Below are 17,839 nucleotides of genomic sequence, written 5' to 3'. Positions count from 1 at the left end.
TTCACTAAAAAATTATATAAGAGGAAGACTATGGAAATAAGTGTACAATTAAAATTCTGTGTCTTTCCCCACCACATTTAGGAGCTTTTATCTAAGATTTATAGTGCAATGATTACAACAATGCTAGACAGTCAATGTATAAAAAGGGAAATTAACTGTGCTGTGATAAGGGAGCATTCTCAAACATGCCTGGGTTGTACAAATTCTGCAACAGCTCTATTACAGAAACCAAAGAGCTGAAAATAGAAAGCATTTGGCTTTACTCTGACTGCAAAGTGTCAGCTTGTAGAGATATGTGTGATGTTGCTTCCATTTTGGAGCTATAAACTTCCAAACACAGCACAGTGCCTTGTAATGCAACACAAACTAGATCACTAATTCTTAGGGCAAGCTAAAAATAGAAGAGTTCACCATTCAGGAACCTATGGTTTGAATCACTTCAAATTTCACAGAATATCAGGGTTGGAAGGGACCTCAGAGGGTCATCTAGTCCAACCCCCTGCTCAAAGCAGGACCAATCCCCAATTTTTGCCCCAGATCCCAAATGGCCCCCTCAAGGATTGAACTCACAACCCTGGGTTTAGCAGGCCAATGCTCAAACCACTGAGCTATCCCTCCCCCGCCAAAAATTCTACCTTGGTCCCAGACCTAACTAACCAATTTTGATGCCAATAAGACACATGGATTTTACTGGGGAAGGGAACATGGAAAATGAAGTCTGTAATAGAAACTCAGTTGCAACCTTAAGTATGGCTGTTAGTACTCAGTAAAGAATGGAAGAATCCAACCTGCACAGAACACCTGGTGGAAGGTGTGACAAAGTGGGAATCTTTAATATTTTTATAATTCCTGTGTGTGCCTCACTTTTCCAATGTACTCTGCATTTCTATCCGGGGGTGCAAAGGGTCAGATCCGCTCTTGGAGGCAGATTAAGAGACCTGAGGTTTCTCTCACTGAGCTGTACGGGGTGGAATGAATGGGTCATTAAACAACTGGCGGGAACCAACCCACATCAATGGATAATTCAGAAAAGCAATGGGAACCCCAATGGACAGGACAGTTGTAGTTAGCAACCAATGACCAAGAGGAAGTAGATTTCCCCCACTTTTAGACAGGAAAACTGAGCAAAGGCCCCAGGTAGAGAAAAAAGGGGCAAGGTGTCAGGTGGCTGGGACAAGGGCTGGCCTTTGGGGACAGTGGGGAGACAGAAGCTCTCCTTGGGGACTGAAAAGCAGACAGAGAAATGGATTCCATAACAGCTTGGCTGGCTGATTACACCAGTTGAGCCAGCATGGACCATGTCTTAACCTTTGTGTCTCTGTGCTAACTAAAGGACTTTTAGATTCTGTATGCTTGATGACTAATAAATTGTTCCCTTGTTTTGAAAATGCTGCTGTTGTCACTGCAAACACTGAGAACATTGTGTCCTGAAGGGGCACAGTACAAGCCTCCAACAGGAGATTGTTTTGGCTGGATTTATTGCAGGGAGCCATGGAGAGAGAAAGGGATTGCCAAAGGCCCAATTTCAGAGTCTTGGAGGCCATGGGCCTACCCCTATGGAACAATGGGTGTCCCTGGGATGCAGCACACTGAAAGGGGTCACTTCCAAAGGACTAGGCCATAGACCAGACCCTGTGGATCTGTGACAGGTCAGGCAGGAACTGAGGGGTTCTTAGTTTATTGTTTCTCTTTATTCTGTTCCCATCATTCCTCCTATCCAACCACTTACCACCACTCAAGTTAAACACATTTTTGCAAATACCAAATGATATCCCCAGGAACCTGCCTCCCCTCTTCTCCCACCCCTGACCCTACCCCAAATGTGGAAGAGAGGACTTGGTCTATTGTCAGTTCAATCTCCCCGTAGAGAGGGCTTGTCTACACTGGTTCAGCTAACACCTTTTTTAATATCTCTATATTAGGTTCTAAACAGTGTTTAGATTGTGTTAATTACTAATTAGCTAACATTTTAGCATACCACTCATTTTCCGCAATCTAGAAAAGCTTTAAGGGCTCTTTAGATAGATTTGAAGTGTTTTTGCTTTGGTGGCAGAGGGGTAAGAAGAGCGCACAAATATAACAAACAGATGAAGCAATCCCCTTTCTTCACCCTCACCTCTGCTATGGTGGACTTACAGACCTCTCTGGCCACGGATTCAAACTTCAGGTCTGTAGTCAGGTTCAACTTGTAGTTCCACAACAGCTAAATAAAAGAGAACGCATGATTTTGTATAGAAAGGGTTGGAAGTTTTGCACCTAGGGATGATAAAAACAGATGTTTTTTGGCTTCAGACTAAAACAGAAACTGAGGCAATCTAATCTCCTTCACATACAGTTACTGTGGTTCATTATGCATGAGCTTCATTCTTCGGTCATATCTAAAACTATGCAGAAAAAGCCCATCAATTAAATTTATCACACCATGATATAGTCATCTATCTACCGTCCCACATTTTAAGCAAATGATTCCCAAAGCCAAAATTTCTACATATAATCATTAACCAAGTCATTAAAAGGAAAGGTACCATTGAATCTATTTTCTGAATCACACGATCTTTGTTTATAAGACAATGAAGACTTCCTAAGTTAACACCCGTTGAGCTTTTAGCAAAGTAATGCATTCAATTCGCTAATCTTTCTGTATAAATCGTATGGCTTAGTTGTGCAATATAGTATTCTCTATGCAGACACAGTGATGCCCTCAGCATGAACTGGATTATGCCAGAAACGTTCTAACTCCAGCCTGGCTGGAAAGAGATTCCAGTCAGCTGCTCATTCACTTCCCTCTTCAGAAGGCTATTAAAAAGATAACATCTAGGACAAATTGTGTTGTGATGGCACTCCATGAAAACTTAGGGGTTCTCTCTTCAAAAGGCTAATGGCATTTCGGCAGTACAACAGAGCTAGTTAACACCCAAACTCCTGCATGAGGGTCACTGCCCCTCCTAGGAGAGAGTCCGGGATTAGTTGATTAAATACGATCTAATTGTTTATACTGATCCAAAATGAATTTCAGTTTTAGCACATTGTGCTCTCCATAAACATGGCTGTTCCAGCTGCCCTCTGGCACCTCAGCAGTAGATCAATTTAAAAGGAAGAAATATAAGACAAGGTAACAAGAATTCAATAAATTTGGCAACAGGCCAGAGCTAGCCTGGCCTCATATCCCAGTTGCCACTACTAGCTTATTCTATTGCACTTCTCTCCAGAAGCATAGGAGTTTAAGCCACAAAATGTTTATTTCAAACAAGTATTTTGTACTTGTGACAAAATAATCTCTTAAGGGGTCAAGCCAATATTGTGTCAGACTTGTATTATACATCAACACTTAATAAAACAAAACCAAAAAACTAAAAAAATAATTAAGCAGCAGACGTGCTGTCATCTAAGTAGGACAACTCTGTTTAAAGTCTTCAGAAGGCAGAGGCAGCAGCATACGAAGCATTACAGATGACACAGGAACAACAGTCCTATGCATTTCTTCCCTCAACTTCAGTATTTGAAAGATCAGACATGGAGATGATAAGTCCTCAGGGTATTTTGCAAAAGATGGGAGACTTGTGCTTAGGTCTTTCGGAAAAATATGAAAAAGCCAAAGGAGCCAACTGTAACGTTGCACCCCATAATGCTTTATGGAAATATGCTTACGAATGTAAATATGACATGACTGGAATATGTTTTATGCTACATATGCCATGTAACATATCTCTGCAAAGATTATGATCTACTGAATACATTCCTCCTATTTGTATGCATGTATCATTTTAGTATTCAAAGTTATGAGTATTGGTTATGTACTTGTTTAATTTTAAATAGCCTCAGTGAGGCAGTTGGTCAGCTTACTGAGAAAAGACTATTCTCAGTAAGTGCCCAATCAAGAAACACTTAAGCCAACAATGAACTTGGAAATGCCAATCCACATCTGAGTTTTCCAAGGAACGAGGCTTGGCTGGTAAGGAACTCAGTCATGCATGGACATCCGACTTGCCCAAGTGACTCCCAAACTCCATTTTGTAGCTGGATTCTACATTGGGGGAGAGAGAGGTGTCCACCCACAAGAGAAAGTCTATTTAAATCCCTGGGAGACCCCTCCATTTTGTCTTCAGCTTGCTCAAGAGACAGCCTCTTCACCCCAAAGATACCTGAAAGAAACTGGAACAAAGGACAGTAACCATGGGGGTGTGAGTGATTGCTGGACCCAGACCAGAAGGCGGCTAGTCTGTAAAAGAGGCTTATTGGAACATCTCTGAGGGTGAGATTTTATCTGTATTCAGCTTCTTACTGTATTAGGTTTAGACTTGCATGTTTTATTGTATTTTGCTTGGTAATTCACTTTCTTCTGTCTGCTATCACTTGGAACCACTTTTTACTTATTAATTAACCCAGCGTATGTATTAATACTTTGGAGGGTGGGGGGGGCACTGTGCATCTCTTTCAGTGTTATAGAGGATGAACAATTTATGAAACGGATTTATTTGGGGTTTGGACCCCACTGGGAGTTGGGCATCTGAGTGTTAAACATAGGAACACTTCTTAATCTGCTTTCAGTTAAGCCTGCAGTTTGTGGGATGTGGCTCACACCTGGGTCTGTGTTTGTAGCTAGCAAGCGTGTCTGGCACAACCAGGCAGGGTTCTGGAGTCCCAAGCTGGCGGGGAAGGCAGGGACAGAAGTAGACTTGGCACATCAGTTGGCAGCTCCAAGGGGGTTTCTTTGATCCAACCCATCACACCGCCATCATCTGACACTAATGCATGGGAGAAGCCCAAAGATGGGTGGTGGGAAGGACTTTGGACACATCTCCACCATGAACTGTGAAGTTAACATTAGAGGTAGAAAGAATGTACTGATACTGGAATAATAGACTTAACAGGAGACTCCCAAAAAGACTTTCCCTCAGATGGAAGCTCACAGGTCTGAGTCCCTATAAACTGGATCAAATGCTTTTGAGTGAGAATGCAACCAAAGACTGCAGACCAAGGAAATGGAGGATTGCCCACAGACATGAAGTTTGGATAAAGCCTTAACTTCCCTGGTAGGAGCCAAGGCATAACTCTGATTTGAGGGACTCTCCGGACAGAGCAGGGGGAGAGAGAACACTATCAATTATCAGAAACAAAACACATTTGATATTCAATCCCACATCCTCTGCACGCAGGGATACTTTTATGCATGACCCCTTTGGTATTTTTATCACCTGCTCTATGCAGAGGGCTGCGATGAGTGGGCCTCTTGGCACCATGTCCTCTTTTCACCACCAGTCATAATAGAATGGCTATGGGCTGTTGATCCAGACTGGGCTGTTGGAAGTGTTTTAGTTCTGACATACTAGGAGCTGGTTCCTTTTTATTTATTTATGGTGGGGGTAGGGGATGGGGAATTTGAAGTTGTTGGACCTGAAGCCTTGGTCGTAGCAGCAAGAGCCTGGGCTTTCCACAGCCTATTACATCAGGAAGAAAAAGTGCAAGCTGGAAGACTGTGGGGCAGTTGTCTGGCCTGTGCTGGCAGGGGGGCAGACTAGATGGTCAGCCTGGTCCCTTCTAGCCGTAGAATCTATGAACCTATAAGATCACGACAGGCCTGACGGATGAAGTCAACAAATACCAAGCAGGCCCTTGGAGAATGCCCCTACCATTTCAGGCAGCAAGTACTGGTCCATCATTTTGTTCTTAAAGGATATTTAAAACTCATCCACATCTGGATCTGCTTTGTTAAGAGCTCAGAAATACACTGCACAATTCTAGCCAAGACACTCAGTACTGTATAAAAACTAATCTAATTATTTTATTTAAGAATGAACACTAAACTAGCAAAGTTACCAAATTTTATTAAACTACAACAGTAAATTCAAATGTCAGCTTGGCGATCTGGAATTTTGATAATGATAAGCTGGTCATTGATAAACAAGGTAATCAGAGGAAAACCTGTCCTAGACCCAGCAGCATCTTCCAAGCTCTCTCCAAACACTATACCTTCCCATAGCTTTAGAAACAATAAACCAAACTGATTTGTGTTATTTTTCAAGCTGCCACAGCAGTTTCCATGTGAGTGGCTAAGATTTTTAGTGAATGAAGATAACTGTGTAAGACACATTTTTCTAAGGCTAAGAGCATTAAGTGCAAGAGTACAGTACTCTTCAGAATATTCCTGTGACCCAGTGAACCTCGGGTGTCAACTGGCTGATGGCACAATGAGTGCAAAGGGGCACATGGAATCCTTCAGCTAGCAGGCAATGTGACAGCATGTGTCTCATGAAAGAAGGGCCACAGCCACTCTGGCTGTAAAGCCTGGCAAGGATTTGGGGTGAGCAATACTCTACAAGACATGAATACCTTGTTAATTAAGTTGACGCTCTAGAATGCATGTTATATTATTTTATATGTAACCATTTCCAAATCTTCTACTTGCTACTTCTTGAATCGCTATGCTTTGCTAAATAACCACCACAACACCCTGCCAAACATACCTTGAAGCTTTGTTGTTTTCAATACAAACAAATCTAAGTGCTATGTGTTAAGTAGAGTAGTGATCAGAGGAGGAACTGGTAAGATGGGGATGTACTGTGTCTTTGGAAGCAGCAACTCTGTGAATACTGCGAGCTCAGTGGACGAGGGACCAGAGAGCAATACAGAAGTACACAGACAATCCAGGGAGTGTTGGGGACAACTTCCTGGTACAAGTGCTGGAAGAGCCGACTAGGGGCCGTGCTCTTCTTGATCTGCTGCTTACAAACAGGGAAAAATTGGTAGAGGAAGTAGAAGTCGGTGGCAACTGAGGCAGCAGTGACTATGAGATGGTTGAGTTCAGGATCCTAAAAAAAGGAAGAAAGGAAAGTAGCAAAATACAGACCCCGGACTTCAGAAAAGCAGACAGACTCCGTTAGGGAACTGATGAGCAGGATCCCCCAGGGGGCTAATATGAGGGAGCAAGGAGTCCAGGAGACCTGGCTGTATTTTAAAGAAGCCCTATTGAGGGCACAGGAACAAACCATCCCAAAGTGCAGAAAAGAATAGCAAATATGGCAGGCGACCAGCTTGGCTTAACAGTGAAATCTTTGGTGAGCTTAAACTCAAAAAAGGAAGCTTACAAGAAGTGGAAAGTTGGACAGATGACTAGGAAGGAGTATACAAATATTGCGAGAGCATGCAGGGGTGTAATCAGGAAGACCAAGTCACAACTGGAGCTGCAGCTAGCAAGGGATGTGAAGGGTAACAAGAAGGGTTTCTACAGGTATGTTGGCAACAAGGTGGTGGTCAGGGAAAGTGTGGGACCCTTACTGAATGGGGGAGGCAACGTAGTGAAAGATGACATGGAAAAAGCTGAGGTACACAATGCTTTTTTTGCCTCCGTCTTCACAGACAAGGGCAGCTCCCAGACTGCTGCACTGGGCAACACAGCATGGGGAGGAGGTGACCAGCCCTCAGTAGTGAAGAACAGGTTAAGGACTATTTAGAAAAGCTGGACATACACAAGTCCATGGATCCAGATCTAATGCATCCAAAGGTGCTGAGGGAGTTGGCTGATGTGACGGCAGATCCACTGGCCATTATCTCTAAAAATTCGTGGCCATCGGGGGAGGTCCCGGATGATTGGAAAAAGGCAAATATAGTGCCCATATTTTAAAAAGTGAAAAAAGAGAACCCGGGGAACTACAGACCAGCCAGCCTCTCTTCAGTCCTCAGCAAAATCATGGAGCAGGTCCTCAGGAAATCCATTTTGAAATACTTGGAGGAGAGGAAGGTGATTAGGAACAGTCAATATGGATTCACCAAGGGCAAGTCATGTCTGACCACCCTGATTGCCTTCTATGATGAGATAACCGGCTCTGTGGATATGGGGAAAGTGGTGGATGTGATCTATCTTGACTTTAGCAAAGCTTTTGATACGGTCTCCCACAGAATTCTTGCCAGCAAGTTAAAAAAGTATGGGCTGGATGAATGGACTATAAGGTAGATAGAAAGTTGGCTAGATTATCAGGCTCAATGGATAGTGATCAATGGCTTGATTCTAGTTGGCAGCCAGTATCAAGCGGGGTGCCCCAGGGGTCGGTTTTGTTCAACATCTTTATCAATCATCTGGATGATGGGATTAATTGCACCCTTAGCACATTCACAGATCACATTAAGCTGGGGGGAGAGGTAGATATGATGGAGGGTAGGGAGAAGGTCCAGAGTGACCTAGACGAATTGGAGGATTGGGCCAAAAGAAATCTGATGAGGTTCAACAAGGACAAGTGCAGAGTCCTGCACTTAGGAAGGAAGAATCCCACGCATCGCTACAGACTAGGGACTGACTGGCTAAGCAGCAGTTCTGCAGAAAAGGACCTGGGGATTACAGTGGACAAGAAGCTGTATATGAGTCAACAGAGCGCCCTTGTTGCCAAGAAGGGCGATGGCATATTGTGCTGTATTAGTAGGAGCATTGCCAGCAGATCAAGGGAAGTGATTATCCCCCTCTATTTGGCACTGGTGAGGCCACACCTGGAGTAGTGCATCCAGTTTTGGTTCCCCCACTACTAAAGGGATGTGGACAAATTGGAAAAAATCCAGTGGAGGGCAATGATGATAATTAGGAGGCTGGGGCACATGACTTACGAGGAGAGGCTGAGGGAACTGGGATTATTTAGTCTGTAGAAGAGAACAATGAGGGGGGATTTGATAGCAGCCTTCAACTACCTGAATGGGGCTTCCAGAGAGGATGGAGCTAGACTGTTCTCAGTGGTAGCAGAAGACAGAACAAGAAGAAATGTTCTCAAGTTGCAATGGGGGAGGTCTAGGTTGGATATTAGGAAACACTACTTCACTAGGAGGGTGGTGAAGCACTGGAATGAGTTACCTAGGGAGGCGGTGAGATCTCCATCCTTAGAGGTTTTAAGGCCCGGCTTGACAAAGCCCTGCTGGGATGATTTAGTTGGGGATTGGTCTTGCTTTGAGCAGGGGGTTGGACTTGATGACCTCCTGAGGTCTCTTCCAATCCTAATATTCTATGATTCTATGACACTCCTGGGAGACTCTCGGACAGCTCAAGAGTTGGAGTGTGCCTGTCGCTAACTTGCAGAGTGACAGCGGGGCCTTTATTGCCTGTGGCCAGTGGAGTTGGAAACCGATCCGCGGAAGGCATAGACAAGGCTTCCTCATGTTAAAGGCAGAGGTGCCCACAGCCCTGGGAACTGTCACAATTACCTTCTGAGCTAATTTGGCAACTCTGTGCTCTTTGTCAAGACAAATATGTCAATGTCTTTGGTTTCTTTCTACCTTTTATGGTTCGTGAAAATCTCCATGATCCAGCTTACACAGAGGGGACCTGCTGTTGAATAGACCACACAATTTAAATCAGGGATTTTCAGTCTTTACCCAACTGAGGGCCATCCTAGCATTCCCAGGAGTTTAAGGGCCACACTTATGCATAGGACGGAAAAGATTTTAACTACTTACACCTTTAACAAAGATACAGTTCATAGACTACAGGTCTCAGCATGCAATACTCCATTTTGAGCCAAAGAACTCACCTCCAGAGAGGACTGACCATTGCATACTGAGACTTGCAATCTCCATGAAAGAGGAGGTCACATTGAGAACTCTGGAAATTTTGGACACTCCTAGCTTAACCCAAGTGATCCACAGCTGAAGACTTAGAGTTAAGCATTCAGCACCTTCCTACTGCAAATCTGAATTTAGAAAGCCTAAATGAGATGGTGTGTAGTGGTAAAGAAACTGGCTCCATGTTCCCTTGCTGGGAGTCAGCCCAGGAACTCATATTGGCACAGAAAACATCACAGCTTGTGGAAAGTGTTGTTTTCTGTCTCTGCAAAATAGCCAGGGGTTGCTGCAGGAAATAAGTTTCAAATGCTACAGCTAGCTAGAGAGCAAAGAAAATCAACTGATACTTACATGGTTGCAGTCTGAAGAGATTTCATTGTCCGGCTGAAAGAAAGAAAGAAAGAAAGGAGCTTTAGTCCAGATCTAATGTGAACTGGTTAACATATGCTAAAGCATGAGGATGTTAAATCTTCAAAATACCGCAAAAACATTAAGAATACAAATTTGCATTTTCAAAACATTTCCCAGCTTTGTGATAACCTGAAGATTGGACAGTCAGCTTTGTTAAAGGATATAAGAGCCAGTTCACAACTTTCTCACATTGCAGCTCGTGTGTTCCAAATTGAAATATTAAAACATGGAAATGTCAAATTTACAGTATTTTAAAGTTACATCTGCTTCTAACCACTAAAGTCTGATTTACAGGTTAAGTTTCCCCCTCTCTAGTCTCATCTTAATTATTCAGCAATGGCTGGAACCAAAATAGATCAGTTTTAGACTGAACTAATTGAAAAGCAAGAGCCAGAATACCCTCAATTAAACCTGCCATCAAATCTTTTAGACAAGGACAGAGTTTCTTCACAGAAGGATGGAGGCTAGCACTGTAATTTCCCTAAGGTGGGCAGGGCTGATCTAATGTGTCTGGTAAGCAAAAGAATTTGCAAGGACGAGAGAGCAAACCCAGAAATCATCTCAGTTGCTTTGGTTATTTGTTTTTATGACTGTACCAAATGATCTTCAATCTCACCAGTTTAGGTTCAAATCTGCATAGGATTAGGGCTCAGTTCCTGTGTGACATTATACCTACAGGTGCTGTAAGGTCTGGACACTCACCTGAGAGATTTAGACAACTTTTTATTAAAAATACTCATCACTTAAAAAATGAAAATTTGGCTTTCCTAATACTTTGTGGTCAGTCTTCTGCTGTGTTAAACAGAATCATGCTTTCACTGGGAAAGACAGGATGGGTCAAGTGGTCTTAGGTGCCACATTATTTACACTAACATTCTCCTGTAGAAATGTGGGTTGAGGTCCAATTCTGGGCTGCTTGTCCCAATTCTTGAGAGGGGTGAACTAGAAAAATCTAATACATCTTTTCCATCTCTAACTTACAGGATTCTTGTCTCTCTCACCAACAAAAGTTGGTCCAATAAAAGATAATTACCTCTCACACCTCGTCTCTCTTTCAAGGATTCTGCAAGTTTTACCATGAGACCTACCTTAAACTTGTGCTACTGCTTTTGCTGGAATGTCAAAAGCAAAGCCAGAACTTAATCAAATGTTAAGATTTGTTTACTATAAATGCTGTCAACCCTTTCAAGAAAGAATAGTCTACCAATGACCTGGAAAGCTAATCAGGAACCCAAGCAGCAACCACTCGCGAACACCAATTCCCCCACCCATACATAGTCGTTCTCATTATAACCTTGCTATGTAGCTTCTGATTTCCAATCCATTCAATTCCCAGAGGTCATCTACCAGCAGTGATTGTGTTTAAAAGATGTTATTTTCATTGTGTAGGAATATTTAACGACATGCAACCTGACTGAAAGAGCACAACTGCTCCTAAGTGCCCCCAGGCACATTCAAGGCCAATTCACTCATAAGTGGCAATAGCTTAATCTAGGGAAGGTTGTGATGAGCTATAAACCAGGGTTTGAAGGATTCACACACTAATGGTAAGGGGGAAAACATGATGAGTGTGGGGGACTCAGTCATCACTTTCTGCAGAATTTAAATATCAACTAGAAATCTAGTCTTTTAAAAACATGAGTTACTGGTGGGATGAGGTAGCGTCTGATCCCAAATCTCCCTGCCAATTTGTTTACAGTCGCATTTCCCTACCTTCATAAAGGTTCTTCTCTCCCTATTGCTACGTGAGAGATCCATATGGACAGGTAAAATACATAAAGTGATACACTCAAAGCAAGCATACAAAAGGAAAACAACTCTCTAATCTTTTTATATAGTCTTAGGTATCGTAACAGTAAAAGAATTAGCCCTTATGGCTACAAAACAAGCCTTCTAAATGTGACCAATGGCAGTACTGCCTTCCGAAGTCTGAAGAGAGATCACTTCAGTGGCTCTACATCTACACATGGCTTCCTAAGCAGCAGCCCAGCGAAATAAAAGACTGATTAGTTTCACTACTACACACAGTGCCCTGCATGGATACAAAATTTGTATCTGCATCTGGTCAAAAACAGTCTGTGGATATAAAGCGGATACCCACGGATTTACGGAGCTCTACCTACAGAGAACACTATGGGCAGCAAGCAGCAGCAAGAGAGTCGATCACAACAGTTTCATGGTGCTATTTATGAAAGCTCTGAGCGACAGCAGAGGCAGGTATTGGGGCTAACCACATAGAAACTACCCAAACGACTGCGGTTTTGAGATCCCTGGATGAAAAAGGAATAGAGTAGTGAAGACACAGACCATGTGCAGAAATCAAGAAGCTCTAGGGAAAGTAGAAGGGACAGAAAGGAGGAACTTTTAAGTAAAGAGAGAGGGGTGGAGACACAGATTATTCTGACACCACCTAACCAGACTATTAAAAATATTGAACATTCAATCAAAATTAAGGGGTAGCACCTGGTAGGATTTCAACTTCTTAGCAGCTTTAAAGAGCACAGATGGCTGCCTTTTTTCAAATTTATCTAAACATTTCTCCATAGGCCCCTTCGCACTCAGCAACACTTGGTAGCATATGTGATTTCTAGAATAAGGTACTATCCTGATTCTAATTAAAGAAAAGCAATAACTCAGACTGAATACCACCCATAGTAGACAGACACAAAATAAAGTAAATGTTTTGCTTCCATGCTGCATTACAAATAATAAAACCCATGCTGAACTAGATTCATAGATTCTAAGGTCATAAGAAACGAATGTGATCATGTAATCAATTCCTGCTTAACAGGCCACAGAACTTCCCCCAAATAAGCGTGTGTTTGAACTAAAGCATATTTTTTAGAAGAATACCCAGTCTTGATTCAAAAAACAGAACTAAGGAGTCACGGCTCTAATTTCAGATTTAGGACTTAGTGTCACCATGCTGCCTCCCAGCAAAGCCTGTTCAACTAAATTCTGTACTTATTACTCTTGAGGGAATTGTGTGCCAAAAAATTAAAAATTCTGAGCACAATATTTTAAAATTCTACAAATTTTGTCAATAAACAAACATGGAGGCTCCAGAATGGCAATAGGGAGCACAAGCTACTGGCTGCATGGAGGTGAGAGATCACCCAGCAGCTCTTCCCCATCCAACATGGACTGGGCAATGAGGCTGCACCTGCCCCTGACCCAGCGCAAGGGCCGGGCCTACCCCAGAAAGACCCCGGGGCACTGCCCCCCCCCCACACCAGGTGCTGGCAGGCAGGCTCAGCCCAGCAGGATTCAAGTGTGGAAGGGCTTAATGTGGGTGTGATCCAGGTGTAGGGTGAGAGGGTCCTGGGTGGGGCAAGCTGAGTGCGAGTGGCTCAGTGGGATGTCCGGGTGATCTGGATGCCCAGGGGCTTGTTGGGGGGTGCTGGGTGGGGGTCCAGGTGATTGTGACTCGGGGGGGGGGGGATTTGACTGCAGGGGCTCAGCAGGGGGTGGTTTGGGTACAGGGGTGGGGGTCTGGGTGCAGTTGGCATTCAGTGGGGTGGCAGTCTGAGTGCAGGGGACTCATCAGTGTGGTCCAGGTGCACCCACCTCATCTGAGTGGGTGGGTTTGGGTGTGAGGGGTCTGGGTGCAGCTGCCTGGTGTGGGTTCAGATGCATGGGGGTTAGGTGGACAGGGGAGCAGGAAGCTGTGGGGGGTGGGCGTGTGGAGCTTCCTGCAGCCAGGGAGGTTTCTGGGGGTGGTTCTGACCTGGACCAGGCCACTCCTTCCAGAGGAAGAGGAAGTCCTGTCTTCCTCCACCTCCAGCCAAGATGGAACTAGCAGCTGAGCCCAGCACAGGGTAGAAGCCACCAGCCAAAGCATCCCCAGCCCCCTCATCCCCTGCCATGATGATTTACCTCTACGCTGGCTGCTCTGGGCACCCAAAACGACTGCTGTGGAGGGAGATGATTGCTCTTGTGGCTTCCCTTTTCTTCTCTGTCAGAAAGTAATTTTTCTGCAGGGAAGCAAAGAAATCTGCAGGGACCTGAATTCTCCGCACAAGTAGTGGCGCAGAATTCCTTCAGGAGTAATCTATATCATGAATTATCAAATGCCATGCAATTTCTTCTCAAGACAGATCATGAATAGTTTGTTCTATGGTACACAGGCTTGGTTAGGTGTACTGCTACCCCACAATTTGCAAGATACACAGAGCCCTCCCTAAGACATATATACAAAATAAAGCTTTATTTCATCCTTCATTTTTGGGATTCAGCATTATCTGAAAATGATCCACAGTCAGATGTGGGACTAGGAAGATAAGAATGACAACCACCCATTGTGGGTAGAGTCTGAGGACTTGGGGAGATCTAAGATTCTCTTAACCAAAAGCTGGCTGAGCTTCCTCTCCTCCTTTGTTCACTTCCAGTTTTTATGCTATTGGGAGGGGACAGGATCTCAGTCAGTTTCATAAATGCCACTATTCCCACATTCAAGATCCTTTCTTTGAGGAAGAGAAAGAATTGATGGAGCATTAGTATTATCTCTACTGGGGAAGAGTTTGTTGCATTTATCACATTGACACATTCTTTATGAGGTAAGAAAAGGAGGACTTGTGGCACCTTAGCTGTAGCTCACGAAAGCTTATGCGCAAATAAATTGGTTAGTCTCTAAGGTGCCACAAGTCCTCCTTTTCTTTTTGCGGATTCAGACTGACATGGCTGCTACTCTGAAACCTGTCTTTATGAAGTAGTAACTAAAAGTACTGTAGCTGGTACTGATGATGGTTAAATTTCAAGTGCTGGAGCACTTTGTTTTGGACTTAGATTTATATTTAATACTCCCCTTGAACCTCTCCACTGACTCCCTTCTCTCTCTCTCTTTCATCAGGTTCAGGTTTGTCATCACCCTTCCAGGCTCTGCATCCCTGTTCTCTCACTATTTATCCAGCCTTGTATCTGGCAGAACAGGGACAGGAAGCAACACACTGATATCATCTGTGTTATCCCACTCATTCAGTTCTCCCACATATGGAATGCACCTTACAAAGGGAATGTCCTTTTCAAGCCAGTAAGCCAGATCTCTCCCATCTTATGCCAGTCCCTCGAGAACCATGTGACATGAAGACTACAAGAAATTCACCAGGGAAAAATGCTAGGTTGAAGGGCAGCTGGGAATAGCATATGTAAGCAAAGAAAGCTTGGTACTACCAACATGTGCAGATATCGATCCATCAATGCTTATGTGGTATAGCCCCTTCCCTAGATTTTGTCCATTTAGTAACCTGAAAGACAAAAACTCTTCAGGGCAAACATATGTGGAAAGCACGTACCATACTGTGGGTATTACAGCAATCTAAATACATATATAGTAAAATGATACACCAAGCTAACTGACGTCTGCTTTATATGGTCTCTAGCTCCACATTTAGTAAAAAAATAGGAAACAAGATTTTACATTGTAATTTACCAGTAGGAAGCCCTTACTTGATAATTAGTGTTTTAAAAGCAAATCTGTTTGGAGGAATCACACTGCATATTATATTTGCTTAAATGCCAATAAAAAAATCACATAAGCCTAAGACAGTCAGCACACCCCCAACTCCCTTGATGCTCTGGCTATTTCATTTTTCTTAGTAAATAAAGGGAGCAACCTAAAAAAAGGAAAGCAATGCTGAAAGTCATTTAAATAAATTAGAACAATTGTTTCTACTTGGTCAGGTGTGCATTGGCCAAGAATGCCTAGCTGATGCAATACAAGTTACGTCCAAATGCCTGAGCATCAACTGCCATCCAAATGTGTATGCAACTTGTATATTGACATTTTAATTCTACATTGTAAAAGAGAACCAGAAGCAATTTTTAGTCTTAGAAACAGGTTTTGTACTATGCGAGACACTGCTTCCAATACAAAGCCATCTCGTAACTCCTGTGCTCTGCAACAAAACAGGTTTCTCTGTGTTACAAAAACCTGGGATTCCACAACCATCTCTGCTGCCCCTGCCAAACCCTTCTCCTCCCTCCTTCTAAGCTACGGATCTTTTCAGACAGGATAGCAGCAGACATATCGTCCAGACAAGACACTAAAATGAGACGCAGAGACACCAAACTGGGAAGCCAAAAGCCAAACAATATTAATACAAGAACATATTAGAGGTCTGCTTTTACAAAAGTCAGAGAAAGTCAGTTAAGGATGAAGATGTCTTGACCTGTGTTGCTGCTCCCAGGAGCTACAGTATATAGAATGAAAGGTGCTCCACGGTTTGAATGACCCACAGTATCTAAGCAGTAAGAGCAAAACTGCACTGAACCCTAGTGCTTGTTCTCCTTGTTTCTGTTACTGTGTGGTTAAGAGCAGAAATTACTTGGTGGGACCTGGTTACATGTATAAAGTAATACCAAACAGCCAGTGGCTTTGAATAAATGCTTAAAGTGCAATTTCAGTCTAAGGATGACGAAGCACAGGGATCCATATTTATTCACTTAATTATTACAAATCAAGCACATTCAGTCAACATGAATCCACCTCCTTTCCACCCCCCCACCCCCACCAAAAAAAAACCCCTGCCAATTTTGCAAAGTCATGCTGAGATCGGAGTCTCAGGCAGGGTTTTCAGGTCTGTGCCTCACTACCAGTAATAGAGATTCCACAACCCAAGTGAAAGCAGTAATTTAGTTAATCTTGTTGATACAGAAGCAAGAATACAGCTGCAGAGCCAACAGGAGGACAAATTAGTAACTTTGTCTGTATACAGACTCTGGACTCTAAAACACACAGAAAGATGATTAGCCAGGAGACAGTCATTTCACAGAGTAGAAGCACACTAAGGATTTTTGCAGATGCTCTTTCCATGGGTGTCCAGCAGCTCCTGTATGGAAATGTAATGCTGATAGAGGCCATCAACATTCTTTCTAGAGGCTGAAACTCAGCAACCCACAACTCGTTAGGCACTCACATTTTTATAATCTAAATGTATTTTGAAGATTCTGCTGAGGCAAGACGACCAGCAGTCACTAAGCTCTAGGTGTAGAAAACTAGTCCAAGGAAGAGTATGAGGCTTCTACACAAGAGAGAAGTTGGTGCACATCTGCCTCTGAGAAGTCAGAATATGTAAGAAAAATTAAAACAATGCAACTCAGCAGCTGCAGTGGAGAAAACACTGAAAGGAAGAGGCGCAGGCACATGCTTTGGTATGGGGAAGAGCAACATTAGTACCATGCCTGGGACTGCAATCTAGCTCGTCCCCTCAGAAGAGCTGAGGTTATGGGTACACGCTTGTCAGCTACCTCAGATTGAGAGGCTGAGAGTCTGCAGACAAGAAGTTGCATGGTAGAAACTGTAAGAAGCCAGTGGAGCTATAGCTTGCTTTTCATTCAGATCTGACTAACAAGGCAGTGCGTATACACAGGTCTGAAATAACTTTAGCAGCTGAAAAATGTATCAGACTAAGTTTGGATGTTGCTGGATCCAGTCACTGTAAAATACATCCATCCTTCCCTGACTGTGTAGGGCCAGGGGAAAAAAGCAAAAGCTTGGACTAAAAAAATTAGGGTGCAGAAATATTCATTTAATAATTTATCTACATTTACTCTCTCAGAACAATAATAGAAGTTTACAAACCAAGACACAAACTATTCACTGCAATGTTCTACCTAGGTACTTATATGGCCCCACAAACTCCATAGCATCTGAGTGCAGGAGAAGCAGTCAGACTAGTTTACAGGGTTCTCTCTGTTGTGTTTGTGAGATATACAAGTGGGTGTGTAGTGCACGCAAGCCAAGTTAAAAAATGAGTTTAATATTTAGATGTGAAAGTGGCAAGCTACATGGTCACCAGGGGTGAAAGTAACTTAAAGGACTTACTGGTATGCCCGAGTCCTGAGCGGGGGCGTGGCCTCAACTGGAAGGGGCGTGACCTCCACCAGAAGAGGT

General features: G+C 43.3%; 1 protein-coding gene across 1 annotated transcript in view; it reads right to left on the bottom strand.

Moving 5' to 3' along the window:
- Positions 1-17,839, bottom strand: part of GLG1 (golgi glycoprotein 1) — a 176,766-nt gene that overhangs the window by 85,589 nt on the left and 73,338 nt on the right. Inside the window, exons 2-3 of the mRNA XM_084644808.1 lie at positions 9,889-9,921; positions 2,117-2,203 (exon numbers count right to left, since the gene is read on the bottom strand). Of these exons, the coding sequence (XP_084500934.1) occupies positions 2,117-2,203; positions 9,889-9,921 (120 nt within the window). The remainder of the gene's footprint in view (positions 1-2,116; positions 2,204-9,888; positions 9,922-17,839) is intronic.

This window comes from Lepidochelys olivacea, assembly GCF_965140295.1.
Source record: "Lepidochelys olivacea isolate rLepOli2 genome assembly, chromosome: 12".
NCBI classification, from domain to species: Eukaryota; Metazoa; Chordata; order Testudines; family Cheloniidae; genus Lepidochelys; species Lepidochelys olivacea.
This window is presented reverse-complemented; position numbering and strand designations above follow the sequence as displayed.